The sequence below is a fragment of the Dipodomys ordii genome, unplaced genomic scaffold (genome assembly GCF_000151885.1).
Source record: "Dipodomys ordii isolate 6190 unplaced genomic scaffold, Dord_2.0 Scaffold3, whole genome shotgun sequence".
Classification (NCBI taxonomy): Eukaryota; Metazoa; Chordata; class Mammalia; order Rodentia; family Heteromyidae; genus Dipodomys; species Dipodomys ordii.
The window spans coordinates 29,525,288-29,545,795 of record NW_012267219.1 but is presented as its reverse complement, the minus strand read 5'-3'; the positions used below and the strand labels follow the sequence as shown (position 1 = coordinate 29,545,795).

General features: G+C 35.2%; 1 protein-coding gene across 2 annotated transcripts in view; it reads left to right on the top strand.

Moving 5' to 3' along the window:
- Cdk17 (cyclin-dependent kinase 17) overlaps positions 1-20,508 on the top strand; it is a 69,566-nt gene that overhangs the window by 23,361 nt on the left and 25,697 nt on the right. The window contains exons 2-4 of one of the 2 annotated variants that reach the window (XM_013021499.1): positions 12,006-12,152; positions 17,308-17,472; positions 19,043-19,176. In XM_013021499.1, the coding sequence (XP_012876953.1) occupies positions 12,035-12,152; positions 17,308-17,472; positions 19,043-19,176 (417 nt within the window). In that variant the 5' untranslated portion in view covers positions 12,006-12,034. Of the gene's footprint in view, positions 1-12,005; positions 12,153-17,307; positions 17,473-19,042; positions 19,177-20,508 lie in introns of those variants that run through there. The other variant, XM_013021509.1, reaches the window with a different exon arrangement.

Genomic DNA, 20,508 nt, shown 5'->3' with positions numbered 1-20,508 from the left:
TTTGTCAGTGGCTTTTGTTTTCTCCTCGTCTGAAATCTAAAAATGTAGCCAAGAATAGTTAAAACCTGTTTCCTGCTTGTGAAATTGAGTCTGAAATTTGTAGTGATTCTGAGAAAGTAGAAATGAGCACAGGTCTATGGAAGGAGGAAAGAAGTGAACACTTACAGGTATCCTCCAAATACTTTATTTATAATATTATCAGTTTTATAGAGAGAGAAATGATGAAAAATTAGATGAGGTGCTCTCATTAGGAAACAACCTGATAAGCACATTTTGGTAAAATGGTACATGGAATTTGATGAATTTTAGGTAATTTAATATGCTGAAATTGATTTAAGATGTGAATTTTCTTTTGCAAGATTACAAATGTTCTGGTTACTGTGTTCAAAAATATCTAACTTTACAAATATCAAGGATTACATTTTGCTCATAACATGGTAGAAGTATTAATTTAATGTAGAAAATGAAGCTGGGCATGATGGTGCATGTCTTTAATCCTAGAACTCAGGAGACTGAAGCAGATGGATAATGAGTTTGAGACCAGCCTTGGTTACTAGAGAGCTACACATGTCAAGAAAGGAAAGGAGGAAGTTAGGGAGGAAGGGGAGGGTAAGAAAGGTTTTTAATGTCTTCTAGAGTAACCACTAAAAGAATGTTAAAATGTTGCATGCCTATAAAACACATTATAGAGTAATAAAACTACTTTATTAATACAAAAAATAGAAAGTAGACCAAAGAACAGAGAACAATGGGATAAATAGAAAACAGAAAAATGCTAGTCTCAGTCCCTATGTATGGTATTATGAACAAGTAAATGTAAATGGACTATAAGTCTTCCTTTAAAACTAAGATTAGGGGTGGGGATTTGCTAGATCACGTTCTATGTAAAGGTAAAAAGAAGACATTATCTATAAGCCTGATACTAATATGAGACACAGTGGCTTTAAGCTAAGAAACATTACTAGAGATAAGAAGAGAACTCTACAAGAGTCAGTTCAATAAGAAGATATTCCTAATATATATGTACCTTAATTTCTTTAAAATACATAAAGCAAAAATGGACTATACTAAAAAAGTAAAACAGACAAGTCCTTAATTATAGTTGTATACTTAATAAGATATGGCTAATAGAATAAATGTATCAAAAAAGAATCAAAGGACCATTGACCCTCATCTCAAGCCAGGTGTTAGAACTAACTCTAAATGGATTTAAACCTAAAAGGTAATACTATAAAACCACTGGCAAATATTCATGAACTGATAGTAAATTTTTTTAATTTAATTTTTTTTTTTTTCCGATCCTGGGCCTTGAACCTTGGGGCCTGAGTGCTGTCCTTGACCCTTTGTATGCTCAAGGCTAGTGCTCACTTGAGCCATCGCACTACTTCTGGCATTTTCTGAGTAGTTTATCAGAAGTAAGTGTCTCACAGACTTTTTGGGATGGTTCTGAACTGTGATCCTCAGATCTCAGCTTCCTGGGTAGCTAGGATTACAAGTATGAGTCACCAGCTCCTAGTTACTGAAGTTTTCTTAGAGTACCAACAATAAAATAAAAATAAGTATATTGGGTTTCATAAGTATTAAAAGATGACTAAATATTTTTCCACTGCATGTTTATCTCAGGAAGGAGTTACAGTCTATAGCATATAAAGACATCTTTTTTCAAAAGAGACAACCCAGTTAAAAATAGAATAGTCACACTAGAGGATAATCGCACTGTTACCCAGAAAATGCACATTAGAATGACAGATAACAGTCATCACAATGGCTAAAATTTTAGAAGGTAGAAAGGACCAGTATCTATGAGGATGTAGATACCATATCTATGACCAGGAAAATAAAAGGGTACTGCCTCTATAGAAAATTGGAATTTCCCTAGAAATTGCCACACAACCCAGCAGCTTTATTCTAGGTATTTTCCCAATAGAAATGAAGACATTAAGTCCATAAAAAGACTTAGACAAGAAGGTTCATTGTAAATTTAATTATATTAAAAAGCTGGAAACAACCTAAATGTTCATTCACAGACAAGAAAATCAGGCTTAGCCGTTAAGTGAAATGCTCTTAAACAATAGCCACTGATACATCAACACATACATAGGTTGTTATCATGCTGAGTAAAATTACATGCTGAGTAAAATTACATACTGAAGAGTACATACTACTTCTGTGAAAACAGGTTAAAAAATCTGTGAGTTGTAATTATAATAATGCTAATTATAGTGACATTGTATTTACTTCTTTCAAAGATAGAGTGATATAAATTTTGACTATATATGTAAAGGGACTGTGAGTCATTTCTGTCATTATTTTTGCTCCTTGAAATGGGTTTTGGAGGTAAATAGCACATGAGTGACTGATAAGTGTCTGAGGTCTTTCTTATTCCACGAGTACATCTCGAAAGACATACATGTAGAACATCTAATGTGTGATATGGAAAGGTATTAGTGTCCAACCTGCTATTCCTCCACTCTCATCTCGCAGTATAAGAGGCTAAATAAATTTCTTCAGCCAAAACTGCTTTTGGATTTGGTGTCTCCTCATTATTAACAAAAATATGGATATGTTAAATTTGTTTTATTGAGGTGGGAAAATTGTTTATTATAAACACGATTAGCAGCTTTATTGAGATGCAAATTATATAATATAAAGCAAATCTTTTAAATGCATGTAATTCACTGTTTAAATATATTGACAGTTGTATTATATTTACAGTTGTATGATCATCAGGATAATCTTAGAAAGCTTTATCACTCCCCAAAACTTGTACATATTTTTATCTGTAGTCCTGACTCCCTGTATCCCTTTAATCTTAGAAATATTAAGTGAAGTTACAGTTGGCCTTCAGTATCCATGAGTTCCACATCTGTGAATTTATCTGACTACAGATTGAAAATATTCAGAAACAAATTGTGTCTGTTTTGAGCATGCAGATGAGTGTAGGTTCTCAAGTCCATTGTATATGCTGGACTTGAACACCCATGGATTTGGTTATTTGTAAGGGGAGGGAGGGACTAGCAATAGTGCTAATAGGATAGTGCCCAGGCCCTGAATTCAAGCCACAGGACCATTACACACACCAAAAAGATTTAGTCTAATGGAACAAAATGACTAACTTTGAAAGTGGTAAAATATATTCAGCTAAATTTTTTTTTTTTCTCGGTCGTGGGGCTTGAACTCTGGGTCTGGGCGCTGTCCCTCAGCTCTTCAGCTCAAGGTGAACGCTCTACCACTTGAGCTACAGCGCCACTTCCTCAGCTAAATTTTTAATAATTCAGAACTTTGGCTAATCCTCATTAATCCTTTCCTCTGATTTTTGAATGGGTAAACATTAAAAGTTTTCACATAGCTGCCAAGTAGGGACTTTATTTTTCCAAATTTTAAATTTATTATTTTGTGTGTTTTAGTATCTGTACATTGTTTTCTATTACAAAGTATAAACGTTTATTTTTTCAAAGTTCAGATTTATTAAAATAGGTACTTTATTTTGGTATTTTTATATTATTTCCTAAGTTTCTGAAACAAAAATCAAGCATCCTTGCTTACCTAGAATTTTTAAAAATATTTCTATGACACTAAGCATATCCGAAAATAGAGAAAGAAAATCATATAAGTAGTATTGGCTATTCAGCTATTTTCCTGCAACTTCAAACTCACCCTTCTAAACTTTGTAGTATAAAGCAGGAATCTTACAAACTACTTTTCTCATTTTTACTTGACTGTCTATTACATTCTACTTATAGAAAATATTAGTGGACAATAGGAAGGTAAGAGAAGAGAGAGGGCTTTTTCTCCTTTTTCTTTCAGAATCTCCACAGCAACAAGACCTCTGGCAAGACCAGGAATAGCAGAGAGCTCAAATGTATAGCTAGAATTTGTGTGCTCAGAATCATCCTTATCACCTCTCCTAGTCATTTCTTCCTCAGAGATCCTAGTCTGGGCTTTGCAAGATTCCTTCTGCAAAGTATTGGTTTTTAGAGGTTTTGATCTCAGTTTTATATGATTTCTCCTTCAAGCCTCTATATTTTACTTCTAGTTACTGTCTTGTGTTTTCCTCAAGTTTGGGGCCAATAGCTGCTTCTTGTGTAATTACTACTTCCGTAATCTCTGTCCTTAATTTTGCCTTTTTAGTTCATCAGTTTTTCATTAGCTGCTTATAATAATTCTGTTAAAATTATAAGTGTAGCATTTGTCTTTTGACTGAACTCTGCTTAATACTGATCATCATGATAGGCCTCTACTCACCAGAACACTGGAGATACATTGGGCCACCTTCACTTGGTAGTTCTTTTTTTTTTTTTTTGGTCCGTCGTGGGGCTTGAACTCTGGGCCTGGGTGCTATTCCTCAGCTCTTCAGCTCAAGGCAAGTGCTCTACCACTTGAGCTACAGCGCCACTTCTGGTTTTCTGGTGGTTTATTGGAGATAGGAGTCTCACGGTCTCTCCTGCCCAGGCTGATTTTGAACTGTGATCCTCAGATCTCAGCCTCCTGAGTAGCTAGGATTACAGGCGTGAGCCACCAGCGCCCAGCCACTTGGTAGTTCTTGATTGCTAAACTTTCAGTCCCAGAACTATTTGAGCATATATCTTTTATCAAACTACATTATTGTCTACTTTTCTTTATTTTCTTTAAATGAAACATGAAAATCTTTATTTTTGTATTTCTTATCTCAAGGCTGGTGACATGTGTTTTGTTTTTGTCTTTGGTTCTTAACACAGGATTTGTATATACTATGTGCTCAATAAGCATTTTATTTTAACATTCTTGTCAATATTGCCAGGGGAAAAAAGCCATAACATTATTTTAATAAAGGAAAGAATATTGTTTTGACAATTATTAACATTCTTAAAGTTTCCCAGAAAGTTTAAACCAAAACTTAATGTAGCATCAGAGATTTTTTTTGATACCTCTCAAGAAGTCTTATATTTGAGACTTGATGGATCCTTTCCAGATTGAATATGCTTATTTTGTTTAGGTTGCCAGGTCTCTCTGCCTATTAAGCCTTACTCTTAGTTAAGACTTCAAGCTTCTCTCCCCCCTTCTATCTCCACTTAATGTTACTTTTATCATTAGTATCTAAGGGTGTGCTGGATTGGGGGTCATATGGAGGGTCATACGGGTCTTCTAGTTTTATTTATTGTATATGTATATTTGTATGAATGCATGTACTATATATACACACCCATATTTCCCACTTGTGGATCCCTCCCCTAACACTAGGAATGAAAAGAAAGCTATGAATTTGTCTGTTGTAGATATTTTATGTAAGGTAAGTCATACAATATTTGTCTTTCTGTGCCTGAGTTATTCCACTTTATGTTCCTAAGTTTCACCCATGTTGTAGATCTTTTGATAGTAGAATAGTATTCTATTGTATTTGTTGTATATCACTCTTGCTTATACATTTTCAAAAAGTTGCTGGGTGAGTTTTTGCCACTTTTGGATATTATGAATAATATTGCTACTAATATGATGTCTAAGAATTTGTGTGTCTTTCTTTTCAGTTCTTTTGAGTGTATACCTAGGAGTGGAATTGTTGGGTCCTTTGTTTAACTTTTCTCTGTGTGATTTAGAGATCGAGACTAGGGCCTCACGTGTGTAGAAGAACTCTGCCTTTTAAGCCACATCCTCATCCCCAGCCACTCTTTCTTTTCTTTTCTTTTCCTTTTTTTCCCCCCTAAGATAGGATTTCACTAACTTTACCTCAGCTGACCTAGAACTAGGCTTACTGTTAATTGCTTCTGGAGTAGATGGGATTATTAACCAGGCTTATTAGCTATTTGTGTATCTGTAGAACATGAGTATTCAGTACTACTGCCTGTTTTTAAATGAATACTTATTTTTTACATGTCTTCATGGTTTTCTGGTAGTTGAATTCTTCATTCCATTAGTTGGCTAAAATTGTTGTTTAATTTCCACATATTTGTGAATTTTTCAGCTTTCCTTCTGTTTGATTTCTAGTTTCATTCCATGTGACTAGAAAAGCATACTTTCATGTGATTTCATCTTTTAATAAAATGGGCAGGGACTGTAACTCCATGGTTCAGTGGTAGAGCACTTGCCTAATACACGCAAAGCCCTGGGTTTGAGCCTTCAGACTACAAGGAAGAGAGGGAAGCAGGGATGGAGGTCAGAGAGGGCAGAAGAAAAAAGACTTACTTTGTAGCCTTGTGGTTTATCCTGGAGTATGATCTACGTGTACATGAGAAGAGTCAAGAATGTGTATTCTGTTGTTAGGTAGAGTGTTCTATATATGGCTGTTAGATCTAATCCACTAGGTAGATAGTGTTCCAGTTCTCTATTTCTTTATTGATGTTCTGTCTGGTTCTACTATCCAATATTGAAAATGGGGGTATTGAAGTTTCCAGTTTTCACTTTAGAACAGTTTATTCTCTTTTAAGATCTGTAGCTAGTTTTTAGTATATTTTCTGTTTCTGTTGTTAGGTTTGAATTAGCTTTATAAGTTTACAAATTGTATTGAACTTATTGTTTATATAATGTCCTTTCTTATGTCCTTTTTTTGACAATTTTATTCTGTTTTATTTCACAGAAAATTAAGTACCCCATTCTCCTTTGGTTATTATTATTATGGAGCATCTTTTAATTATTTTAATTTATTATACCTAATGTATCATACATACACACATATATGTATATATAATTTAAGTGGATTAGTTCTTTCCCTTTTAAAAGTAGTCTGTCAGATTGTGTTCTTTAAAGAGTTTAATCTATTTACATTTCAAGTGATTGCTGATAGATGATCTTACCTTGTCCACTTAGCTACTGGTTTGTTTTTTTTTTTGTCGGTCGTGGGGCTTGAACTTAGGGCCTGGGCGCTGTCCCTCAGCTCTTCAGCTCAAGGCGAGCGCTCTTCCACTTGAGCTACAGTGCCACTTCCGGTTTTCTGGTGGTTTATTGGAGATAGGAGTCTCACGGTCTCTCCTGCCCGGGCTGGCTTTGAACCGTGATCCTCAGATCTCAGCCTCCTGAGTAGCTAGGATTACAGGCCCGGCTAGCTACTGTTTTTTTTGTATATCTGACTTGTTTCTTTATACCTCAGTTTTTTTATTATTGGCCTTTTATGTATTCAATTAATTTTTGATGTACTTATTCCTTCCCTTTCTGTAATATTTTAGTTAATTTCTCATTGTTCACTTTAGGGATTACAATTAAAATGTTAAAATTGAAATAACCCTGCTGGAATGATAATGTTCTATTGTATATGACTACTCTATTTCTATGTATCTTTATTTCTTCTTTATGTTTTTCCAAGGTTCATTTGTCTTTAAAATCATAATGGGAAAGGCAAAAGAGGAGTTGCAGACCAAAGTACAATAGCACTGTCTTTATAACTATTATTGTAACTAGTGAAATGTTTTCTTTCTTTCTTTTTTTTTTGTCAGTTGTGGGCCAGGGCCCTGTCCCTGAGCTCTTCAGCTCAAGGTGAGCACTCTACTACTTGAGCCACTGAACCACTTTCAATTTTCTGGTGGTTAACTGGAGATAAGAATCTCACAGACTTTCCTGCCCAGGCTGGCTTTGAACCTCAGTCCTCAGATCTCAGCCTCCTGAGTAGCTAGGATTACAGGCATGAGCCACTGGTGCCTGGCTCAGTGAAATTTCTTCTTAATGATGATTATTTCAACCTGAAAACCTTCCTTTATCATTCATGTAGAGCAATCAACTGGTAACATATTTCCTCATCAATTGTTTATCTGTAAATATTTTATTTTCTCTTTATTTTTTTTTGGGGGGGGGGTCCGGTCGTGGGGCCTGAACTCTGGACCTGGGCGCTGTCCCTCAGCTCTTCAGCTCAAGACTAGCGCTCTACCACTTGAGCCACAGTGCTACTTCCAGGTTTTTTCTTTTTGCTTATGTGGTGCTGAGGAATCGAACCCAGGGCCTCAGGCATGCAAGGCAAGCACTTTCCCACTGAGCCATCCCAGCCCTCTTTAATTTTTAAGTATAGTTTTAGTGGGTATAGAATTTGCTAACACTTCCTTTTTCCTTTCAGAATTTAAGTTTGCCATTTGTGGTCTTTATAGTTAGTAGAGCAACATCAGCTATTAATCTTAATGAGGAATCCACGTATATGTTAAGTTGTCCTAGTTCCATGCTATCCCAACTTCATCCTGCTCACAGTTGGAGTACTATCTCTTAAGCCACATCTCCTATTCCAAATTGCTTCTCTTACTGCTTCAAAATTCTTTCTTTTGGGATTTCTACACTTGGAATATATAGTGTCTAAGTGTGGATCTCTTTGTATTTGTTCTTTTTGGATTTTATTTTGATTCTTAAAAATATAAATGTCTTATATCAGTTGAAAAGTTTTTGGCTATTCTTTGTCCATTTTCACTTTTTATGGTCTGAGTATATTTGATGGTGTTCCAAATGTCTTTTCAGGTTGTATTTGATTTTCTCCTCTTTCCTCAGATTGTATTATCTTCATATTTGCTGATCCTTAAATCTGCCTGCTGTAATCTCTTGTTGAATCCCTGTAATTTTTTTAGCTAGCTGTTGTATTACTCTGAAATTTTTAAATGTTCTTTTGTAATTTATCTTTTTAATTGTTATTCTCATTTTCTCCAAACATTTTTTGTTTGGGGGCATATTTAGAATTCTTGGTGCAGTGTCTTTTACTAGTAATTCCAAATTCTGGACTCCCACAGGAATGGTTTCTTATCACATGATTTTTTTTTATGGATCTTGCTTTCTTATTTGTATGCTTTGTTAATTATTTATTGAGACCTGGACATGGTGAATATCACTTAACTGTGGAAGTCAGATTTGTCCTGTAGGTGTTCCTTGCTAAGTGAGGCCTGTTGCTGTCCATATTTGACTTTCTAAAAATTACCTTTGCAGTCACTGTTTTTCATCATATGTGACCACTAAAGTTGTTCTTTCTTTCTTTCTTTTTTGGCATTTAAAATACTAAAATATTTGGCTAAAGAAAGATGTTGTCTCTTTAAATCTTGTAATAAATATGGGTAGAGGAATCCAATTTTCCCCACTACCTCTTCCAGAGGACCTTAAACAAAGGATAAAATCTACATTTGTGCCTCTTCCTCATAGATCAGTCAAACTAACCCAAACATGCAAGTGAACTTTTGGAGGACACAGTTCTCCAGTGACTATTCTATCTAGTACCAACTGCTCTGGGGATGCAGGCTGTCGGTCTCCATTTCTATGCACAGCTGGTTTGCTTGTCTTCCTGTCCAGAGTTCAGAATGTGCCTTCATCAAGCAGTTTCTTGGTCGTTTTAAGTATTCATTCAGATTCTAGAGTTCTAAGATAGTTGCTGCTCATTGATTTCTCAATTTATATTTTGTTTTTTGTAGAGGGATTAGTTTTTTTCTGAGTTTTTGCCTGTCAAGTGTTACAGTAGTCTTAATTGACGTTCTCATGTGATATTTATGAATAGAAGAAAATCTCTGGTATTTATCTTTTTTTGTTTGTTTGACAATTCACAAAAATCAGCAAAAAGGAATCAGCCTCAAATGGTGGGAACACAAGGATTATGGTTTTTAAAAATTTGTAGAAAAAGTATAAGCATGATTGAAATTTTAATTTGATACAGTGTTTTGCATTAACCACTTCATGTTTCATACAAATAGCTGAGTTGTGTCTCTAGTGAAAAAAGCTTACTTTTTATTGATTATTTCTTATTCTCTGTGGTTAGCTCGTTGTCCTAAAGAAATAATAAGGATATGATGATTGTGGGGAAAGCAATAGAAAATGTATTTACATGCCACATGAAAAATTCACCTTACTTAAAATAGGTTTCATTTAAAGCCAGAGTTGTAGTAAAAAAAAATGTTACAAATGGGCTGGGAAGGTAGCTCAGCGGTAGAGTGCATGCCTTGCAAGCATGAGGCCCTGGGTTCGATTCCTCAGCACCACATAAACAGAAAAAGCCGGAAGTGGCGCTGTGGCTCCAGTGGTAGAGTACTAGCCTTGAACTGAAGACCTGAGGGACAGTACCCAGGCCCAGAGTTCAGGCCCCACAACAGACAAAAAAAAAAAAAAACAAGAAAAAGTACTTGTTAAATTGAGAGAATTAAGGTACAAACTTGGTGAAAAAAAATGTTACAAATAAAGAAGCTGTCCTTTTAATGAAATCATATTACTTTATTTGATGTTTCAGACTGATAGCAGCAACATGAAGTGGAAAGTAATTTGCCTTTTCAGCCTTAGATTTTAATCTTAACTTCAAAATACCCTATTTGTTGTATATGTAAGTTTTGCTTGTTTAAGTGAAGTTATTGAGGCATTAAAAATATATCAGAATTTCACTGGGTGCTGGTAGCTCACACCTGTAATCCTAGCTACTCAGGAGGCTGAGATCTGAGGATTGCAGTTGAGAGCCAGGCTAGGCAGGAAAGTCTGTCAGCCTCTTTACCTCCAATTAACCTCTTAACCTCCAATTAACCTCCAGAAAACAGAAGTGGCACTTGGCTCAAGTGGTAGAGCACTTGCCTTGAGGTAAAGAGCTCAGGGACAGCCCAGTCCCAGAGTTCAAGCCCCACGACCCCCCCCATATATATATATATATATATATATATATATATATATATATATATATATATATATATATATAGCAGAATTTCACTAGAGAACTGGAATATATAGAAAAGAATGAAGAGGAACTCAAAAAATATAGTACAATAGGATTAATTGCAGATTAGACACAGCTGAAAGAGGAATAACAAACTGGAATATAACCTAATAGAAACTATTCAGCTTTTGTCTTTCTTTTTGATGTGCTGACTCAACCAAGATAAGGCATAGGAGCTTTCCAGTATCTTCTCACGGAACATCTCTTATTTTAGAGCCAGTGTATGAAAAGAATCCTTATTAAAGAGTAGTTGCAGTTCTTAGTATTTTAATGTGTGTGGTGTGGTTTTATATTTTGTGTTTTTATTCTAATGGGTGTTAGCATTAAATATGTAGTTTTGAGATGGTAATACATAAAATTATAGTGAATTAGAAGTTTGTATTTCGTATCTTTCCCCTTTACTTTTGAGTAAACAAAAATTGTTCTATAACCAATATCTAATACAGGGGTCACCTATTCAGAAAACTCAGCTACTTGGATTAGATAGAGTTTTAGAATGAGAAAGTAAGCAAAAGAAATGGAAAATGGTGGATGGCAAACTCATACAAATATTTTAGCATAGGGGAATTATAATTAATGCCTTTACTCTTGTTTGGGGTAATCTTATTGTTTACAAGATAATCTGGTAAACTTGCTTATTAGAAGTTAGAGCAATTTAGAGCAGAAGTTGTAGATAAATTGCTGAAGAGTTGATTTTGGTAGCAAGTAGTTTATCACATTTATAAGATTCTGCTATGAATTGTACCATTAGTTTATGTACCTTTAAAAAGAAAGAAATGGTTATCGAGTACATTATGACTTGATAGGATGCATTAATTGTAAGATGCATCCTTGTTTTAAGTCTTAGTTCTGTTTATTATTTGTTTGATCTGGTTCGGGCTTTCAGCATTTTTCCTAACTTGAAAATAGGATGGCAAAGTGTTAAACGTCATTCTTTCTCTTTCTTTCCATCTTTCTTATGCCCTACTTGTATTTGAATATATGTCTGTGGTATCTGAATGATGATTGAGAATTATAGTGATGGAACTTAAATCAAATAGTGTTATTATTGTCTTAATACAGCTTCTATTTCTTGTTACCTTAATTTATTATGCATGAAGTCTCCTTTTTAGCATTTTGTGGTGAAAGATGCTGGGGATTGGATGTAAGCCTTGCACTGAAGTCTCACTTTTTTAGTGATATAAAATTTCTGATCTTTTGTTGATGCCAGATAATAGTACTAATCCAGAATAGAGTGTATCTTTTAAAACATGGGATTGGCTTTTGTGATGTTTGGCATAAGTGGGACTTCCTTATATTCCTATTTGAGGATTCCCAGTAATCCCAGACTGATACTTTTCTTGAGCAGTAAGTATTTATTGCACTGATTTTGTGTTTTCTTTACTTTCAGAATTTTCCAAGCCACATTTAATTGATAGGATGAAAAAGTTTAAGAGAAGGCTATCCCTCACACTTCGAGGAAGCCAGACAATTGATGAGTCATTATCTGAACTGGCTGAACAAATGACCATTGAAGAAAACAGCAGCAAGGATAATGGTAAATATCTAGGATGAGGAATATACCTCCTGCATTTAATTACTTTATGAATATAAATTTACTGTCCAGATAATTTCATAGTAATACCTTTTGTATCTGTTTCATTCCCTATTTTCTTAGAAAACAGAAGAATATATGACTTTTGCATGCTTACTTACTAGAATATTCCACTCTCACTTCTGTGTTGTTATACCTGGTCTCAAACCATGCTGATTATTCAGTGCTACGTATCTTTCTATTTTTACTAGCTCATGAATAAGAATGTATCCTATTTAATGTATTCAGTGAATGTGTTATCTTAATTTTGAGTAACTCTTAAATTAATGCTTAAATATTTTGTTATTATGATTCAAATTAATACAGCCTAAAGGAATCTAGGAAGTTTGTATTATTCCTTTCTTGGCTTCATAGTAGTTTCATAACATTCTGCATGCATATGAATTATCAAACATTACAAGGTTCATCAATGAGTGAATATTACTAATTTCCTATTCTACACTAACCACAGGCTATTCATAGTATTGAGTGTTTGTGAAGGATAAACATAAATGCTTCATGCATTTAGCAGTTATTGTTTCTTTCTATATCTCAATATAGTAGTACACAGATAATAATAAGCTGAGTGCTGGTGGCTCATGCCTGTAATCCTAGCTACTCAGGAGGCTGAGATCTAAGGATTTCAGTTCAAAGCCAGTCCAGTCAGGAAAGTTTGTGAGACTCCTCTCTCCAATAAACCACCAGAAAATTGGAAGTGGTGCTGTGCCTTAAGTGGTAGAGCGCTATCCTTGAGCTGAAGAGCTGAGGGACAGTGCCCAGGCCCAGAGTTCAAGCCCCACAACTGACAAAAAAAAAAAAAAAAAAAGTACTTGTTAAATTGAGAGAATTAAGGTACAAACTTGGTGAAAATTTTTTTTTTTATTTTTATTTTTCCCCGCCCCCCTTCGTGAAAATTTTAGAACAAAGCTACATATTCAAACTCCAAAAACCCTGGGGTTGTTAGAATACCCAAAAAGGATCTCATATGAGTGGCTGTCAATGTGTCATATATCTATAGTATCTGGTAAGCATTCCTTGCCTGTGCCTGAAATTCTGTTAGAGGACAAAAACATGAACATCCTCTCATTGCTTGTGAAAAGGGATTTTTCACTTAGAGTAATTGAGCCATGCTTTGGAATTTGTGATACACCAATCCCTTGGAATGGATAAATTAACTTGTTATACCCAGGTTTCAGATACCTTATTTCTTTTCCTCAGAAGGCCCTTGTTTACTCAGCTCACTGTTGGCAGAGTCTACTTTACTTGGAAGTCTACAGTATTACGTCACTCCTTCTAGCTCCTTGTGGTTTTGATAAAGCTTTCCTTGATATATACAGTTTTATTTTTAACATGGAGAGAGAGAAATGAGCTCAGTAAGAAATTTAAAATAATAATTGGGATATAATTACATGTAGGAGGTAAAATTTTACATTAGGCTCAAATCCCAAAGATGATTTTGTAATCTTCTATTCCTCTTACAAGAGGATCTGCCTTTTTGATATGTTAGTCATTTTTATGGTAGAAATATCTTACTAGTATGTTTGCTAAAGATGTTCAGATATAAATTGTGTTATGTAGTTATTTATTTTAATTATTTTGGTCCTGGGGCTTGAATACAGGGCCCAAGCACTGGTCCAGAGTTTCTTTTGTTAAATGCTAGTACTTTTTCATTTGTGCCACAGCTCTACTTCTAGCTTTTTTAGTACTTTAGGGGAGAAAAGAGTCTCACAGACTTTCCTGCCTGGGTTGGCTTTGAACTGCAATCCTCAGGTCTCAGCCTCCTGAGTAGTTAGGATTATAGGCATGAGATATTAGCATCTGGCTTCTTACCCACATTCTTAATGAGTATTTGATCATTAGACTTTTTTCTCTTTCTTGAGGTTTGGGAAGTTTTCTGTTGTTAAGTAGATTTGCAGTACCTTTAGTTTTCAATTCTCCCTTTATTTCAAATATAAAGATAGGCAGACAGACAGATAGATAGATTTGATTTTTTGTCAGAGTCCACTAGTTCTTGAATGTCCTTTTGAAATGTTCCCAGTGTTTTTTCAATGTCTTTGACTGTTTGTTCTATTTCCTCTGCTTTATCATCAACCTGATACCCTGTTCTCAACTTCTTTTTTCCTATTGCCTGTGCTTTCAACTGTTTCGTAATAGAGAGATAGAGCTCTCCATCTTCCTTCAGCTTTCTCGATCTTTATTGACATTTTTCCCATGCCCTATGTTTTCTTTATTTTGTCTCACTGTTAGCATTCTATTAGTATTCTAGTTTTTCAAGGGTCTACTCTTTTATATCATCAGCCATTTCTCTTATCATTAGTAATTCTTTTCAGTTTTTCTTCTTCACTCTCTTAAGTCTTTCCTCAGGTTGTTTGTTGGTATTTGAGGATGGTATATTACCTTGTTTGTTATTTAATTTTTGTGATCTTTTGCTGTGATTTATGCATCTGGGTTCAGGGTTTGTAAAGGCCATTCAGTCTAGATACAGAGTTCAGTCATGATGGAGAGAGGTATGTGAGTTTAACTGTGGTGGTGGTAGAGATTGTTTTCTACTTCTTTCCTGGAGTCCTCTGTGACCTCTTAGTGGCTATTCCCTTGGAGAAGGGAGAAGCATCTATAAGACTTTTAAAGCTATGAATTAAAATATATGTGCTTGTTGGACAGCAAGTTAATATTTTAGGATAATTTGTACGTGTTTTTCAGATTAATGTTAGCTGTCTTGAAACATGCTTAGTTTGTAACAAATAGTGAAATGTTAAAACTACATTATTTAGTTTCTAAAGCTTCCTTTTGTTACAATGTTAACTGTAATAGGTAGTAAAAGATGCTGTGATGGGTTTCTTCTTGGTCAAAGTTACTTGAAGACATCATAACTAGACATCAATTCCTCTTGGGCTGAGAGATTGTTGGTAGTATAGACTGCCATCATCTGCTGTGTGAATTTCACCAATAGCTTTGTCATAGATTCTCTTTTTGGTCATCTATCAGTACCTGATAACTGTTTCCAACACCTTTTCTTAGAGACTTCAGTATTTTAATTTATTATATTACCAATTATTATTTCACATATAAAGCTTCTAAGATAGGCTCTAGAGCAACAATGCATGTCAAAGTATGATGTAGTAAATATGTGTAAACTAAAAAATTGATATTATCACATGTAATATCAGTTTATGAAATAGAAATGATTCTTGTCTGATACGAAATAGCAATTGTAGTGTAAATGATAAGAAGAATGTAGTTTATAATTTCTCTGAGTAAATTGTCTTCGGGTCAGTTTTGTCAGTCTCATGCATGATTAGAGTCCTATTACTTTTGCATTTCTATAGGCTCTTGTGCATACTCTAGTACCAGTCGAATGAAGTAACATATTTATAGGGTTGAGAACTGTATACACCCTAGAAAAATTATAATATATGTGGTACATTGGTTACTTATATGTAGCATCAAGATTCTTGGATATATTATTCCTTCCATATAGAATCTGAGCTATTTTTTTAATCATTTTTACCATTGAATCATACCATGAATGTTTAAACTCAGTTATGAATATATCAATATAACTAATTCACATTACATTGTTTATCTACTTAGGATGTTTGCATATTAACAAGAGAATTGAATCTAGGAAAGATGAGTCCTAAATTTGTAGTGTGTTAAAAAAACGCAAAAATTGGAAAACCTGGTTGATTTAAACACAATGGCCTAAACTTAGTACAACTTTACTTAAATATGAAATGAAATTTTTGCTCCAAAATTTGTAAGTGGAAGTGTAAAGTACTGTATCTAAAGTATCTAAAAGGAAAAAGAATTGTGGGCACATTGGATTTCTTTTTACTGAGAAAGCATTAAATGTTAAACTTTTTTAGGTTGTCAAATTTATGTCAATTCATTTTCTCAAAAAATTAAGCGTTTCCATTTCTGTGTACCCAAAGATGTACCCAAAGAATTGAAATAGGAATTCATATAAAATCTTGTTCAGATTTTTGCCCACAAATTAAAGAACATTGAAGTATTAAATTTTAAATATTCTGCATAGTAGTGGGTCTTTGGATATTTAATGACATTATAACAGAAATCTAAGATTCAGAACATCTATACCAACTAATTACCTCTGTTCTATTAATCAGTTGACATACATTTTTGAATGTCTAGCAATACGGATATAAATTTCTTTAGGTCTTTTATAATCTGTAGCATATTTAATTATAAGGTACATATTAGGAAGTCAGTATGTGGAGGACAAATATGGAAGCAATCTTGAGACTGAGTAAAGTAAATGGATAAAACGTTTTATTACTTTTTGTGACTGTTAAACTTTTTTGGCGGGGGGAGGGGGTGTCAGCCATGGGGCTTGATCTCTGGGCCTGCGCGCCGTCCCTGAGCTCTTCAGATCAAGGCTAACACTCTACCACTTGAGCCACAGCACCATTTCTGGTTTTCTGGTAGTTTATTGGAGATAAGAGTCTCATGGACTTTCCTGCCTGGGCTGGCTTTGAACTGTGATCCTCAGATCTCAGCCTCTTGAGTAGCTAGGATTACAGGCATGAGTCACCAGCACCCAGCTTTGTTAAGCATTTTTTATTATTAGGAAAGGAATAGGGTTTGCATAGTGATTCATTATTGTGATTATAGCTCCTCAAGAGACAGAAATTAGGAGGATTGGGATTAAAGGGTGCCATCTCAATAGTAGCTGGATTTGCTGTATGTTTGTCATCCTATCTGTGAGAAGCTTAAATGGTCAGGTTGGCCAAGGCAAAATGTGAGACATTATCCCCCAAGAAAACTAAAGCAAAAGGACTAGGGTATGAATTAGATGTTAAAAGTACCTACCTAGAAAGTGTGAGTCCCTAAGTTCAGTCTTATATACCATCACAAAAGAAAGAAATGAATAGCTAAATAATTTGACTAATTTAAATATTATAGTATTTTCTAGAAATATTACTTTATAGAAACTATGTTAACTCTGCTACTTTTAAATAGCCAATAAAAGTGAAACTAAATGTAATGATCTCTTTTACAACTTTTTGTTTTGTTTTCTGTTTTGCTTTCTCAATCTTTCTCATGTGCTCCTGAATCTTGGGCTGACTATGGAATGATTTTTGGATTCCTTGAACCACAGAACCTATTGTGAAGAATGGCAGACCTCCAACATCTCACAGTATGCATTCCTTCCTCCACCAGTACACAGGGTCTTTCAAGAAGCCCCCATTGCGGAGACCTCACAGTGTTATTGGTGGAAGCCTTGGTTCCTTCATGGCAATGCCCAGAAATGGAAGCAGATTAGGTAATCTGATTATTTATCAATTGACACTTTTTAATTTCAGTTGATTACTTTCTAATTATAGGATGTGTATGTAGTTAGGTTGTATGAAAGTTATATGAAAAATCAGCTAGTCTTTAATAATTGTTTGTTTGTTTGTTTGGTCATTGGGTTTGAACTCTGGGCCGGGCCCTCGCAATCCCTCAGCTCTGCAGCTCAAGGCTAGCGCTCTACCACTTGATCCACAGTGCCACTTCCAGTTTTCTGAGTGGTTTATTGGAGACAAAAATCTCACAGACTTTCCTGCCTGGGCTGGCTTTGAACTGCGATCCTCAGATCTCAGCCTCTTGGGTTGCTTAGGATTACAGGCGTGAGCCACTGGCTCCCAGCTTTTAACTGATTTCTTTTTGTCAAGAAACAACAAAGTTAGAAATAGGAAAGGATGCAGAAACACAAAGCTCCTCTAGAGCGATGGTAGTACTGATACCATAGAGAAGTAATATTTGAACATTTGTCTGTTGTGAAACAAAGAAACCTATGAAAAGGTTTCAACATGAACGGTAAACTAGGTTGGTGGTTAATGTGATATTACACCTTATAAACTCTTCCATTCATCACCATATGATTATGGTAGCTCACACCCATAATCCTTGCTACTCAGGAGGCTGAGGTCTTTAGGATCTCAGATTAAAGCCATCTTGGCCAAAAAACTCCATGACATGCCATTTCCTGAAGAACTAGTAAAAAACTGAAGTGGATGTGGTACTCAAATGGTAGATTACCAGCCATGAGCCAGCAAGCTGAGAAGAGCTCAAGGACCTGAATTCAAACATTGATACCAAGGAAAAAAAATTAGTTTCTCACCTGAGTTGTTACTATTTTATTACTGTCTTCTTTAAAATATCCAGGGAAAATATATTTGCAGATTTTCACAGATTTTAGTTAATTGCTTCGGTCTTTTTTGGTGATGTATATTGTGGTATCTGTGTGTGTGTGTGTGTGTGTGTGTGTGTGTGTGTGTGTGTGCGCGCACGCGCGCACGTGCATGCGTGCATGCTGTACTAGGTCTTGAACTCAGGGTCTGGGCTTTTCCCACTCAAGGCACTCTACCACTTGAACCACACTTCCACTTCCAGCTTTTGGGTGGTTAATTGGTGATAAGAATCTCATAGAATTTCCTGTGAGGGCTGGCTTTGAGTTGCAGTCCTCACATCTCAGCCTCCTAAGTAGCTAGGATTATAGGTGTCAGCCACTGCCACCCAGTTTATTTTTCATGTATTAATTGCATACCTATGCTTTCAAGGTGTCAGAGACGTCAAATGCTATGATTTTTGCATGTTTACTCTGCCTTTTATCTGAAATTATATGAATAATTATTTGATAAGAAATTATATGAAAAATCAGTATCTCTCTCAATATATTTTTTCTTGGAAGATTTTTCTCTCAGTATTTCACTATTTCTATTTCTGTGTTTCTCAGCACTGGGTCTGAACTGAGGGCTTCATGCATGCTAAAGAAATGACCACTTCAGCCAAACCCCTAGTCCTGTGATAGATCTTTTCACGGATAAACAATGTCTCATTTTCTGATATAGATATTGTACATGAAAATCTAAAAATGGGATCAGATGGTGAGAGTGACCAAGCTTCTGGGACATCATCTGATGAAGTCCAGTCACCTACAGGTGTTTGTCTCAGAAACCGTATCCATAGACGGATCTCAATGGAGGTAAACGCTTTAAAAATGTGCCTTTGTATGTGAATTTTGTCTATAACAGGCACACATACATACCAAGTGAATAAATGCCCCTATGAAACTTTTTATGAAGACAAATGACACTTGTAAGATAGCTGCTTCTTAATGTTAATCGTTTGTAGTCTGAATATGTTCCTTTTTTCTAATTACTATCCCGGGACAAGTATAAATTAATTTTAGTTGTTTATATTCTGCAAAACACTACTTTAGGAAAAATTATTTTTAAATTACTGTAAATCTAAAATAGCAATTAGCAAAGTCCTCTTTGCAGAAAATGTGATGTTAATTACTACTTTTTGAGATTTATCTGAGTATATTATGTTTAATATGTTTTCAAATTTTAAATAATATAAGTAAAACAGGTATCAGCTTTTTTTTCCTTTTGTCATTATATTTACACATTTCCATAGCCTATATAAATAGCCCAAGGCATGGAAACAACAGGTCTTTTTTTTGGTTGTTACCTTGTTGTTGCCAGTGTACTGTATCTAGTTCTTACTTTTTATTTTGTTTCATTTTTCTTTTTCCATTAGTTTATCCCAGGCAGTCACTGTCTTTTTTTTTTTTTTTCTGGGTCCGGTCGTGGGGCCTGGGTGCTGTCCCTCAGCTCTTCAGCTCAAGGCTAGCGCTCTACCACTTGAGCCACAGTGCCACTTTGGCTTTTTTTTTTTATTGTGAACATACTGTACAGAGGGGTTACAATTACATGGGCAAGATAATGAGTACATTTCTTATCAAGCATTGCAGCCTCCTCCTTTGTTTACCCTTCACATTCCTTCCCAGCCTCCCCCCGCCCCCCCCACCCAAACTTTTTTTATTTTTGCTTATGTGGTGCTGAGGAATCAAACCCAAAGCCTCATGCATGCAAGGCAAGCAGTCTACCATTGAGCCACCTTCCCAGCCCCAAGTCACTATCTGGTAACTTGTGTCTTATATGTACATTTATCTAATTTGGGGGGAAGGGAAGGGAAATAACAAAATGCTGAAACAAGGACACAGGATGACCCATTCCAACAATGATACTCCCAAGACACTATGTTGGAAATGAACTTTACAGCTTTGGGGGTGGGGTGAGTAAGGGAGGGAAGGGATAGTGGAAGAAAAACAAAGGAGTGGGTAACAATGTTTGACAAGAAATGTACTCATTACCTTACTCATATAACTGTGACCCCTCTACAGCATCTTAAAAAAAAAAAGACATGAGGTTCTGAGTTCAGATCCCAGTACTATGAAATCAATAAAAGAATTTTTAAAAATTGCTTTTCCATGTAAAAGAATAATTCTTTTTCCTTTCTTTTTGCAGTA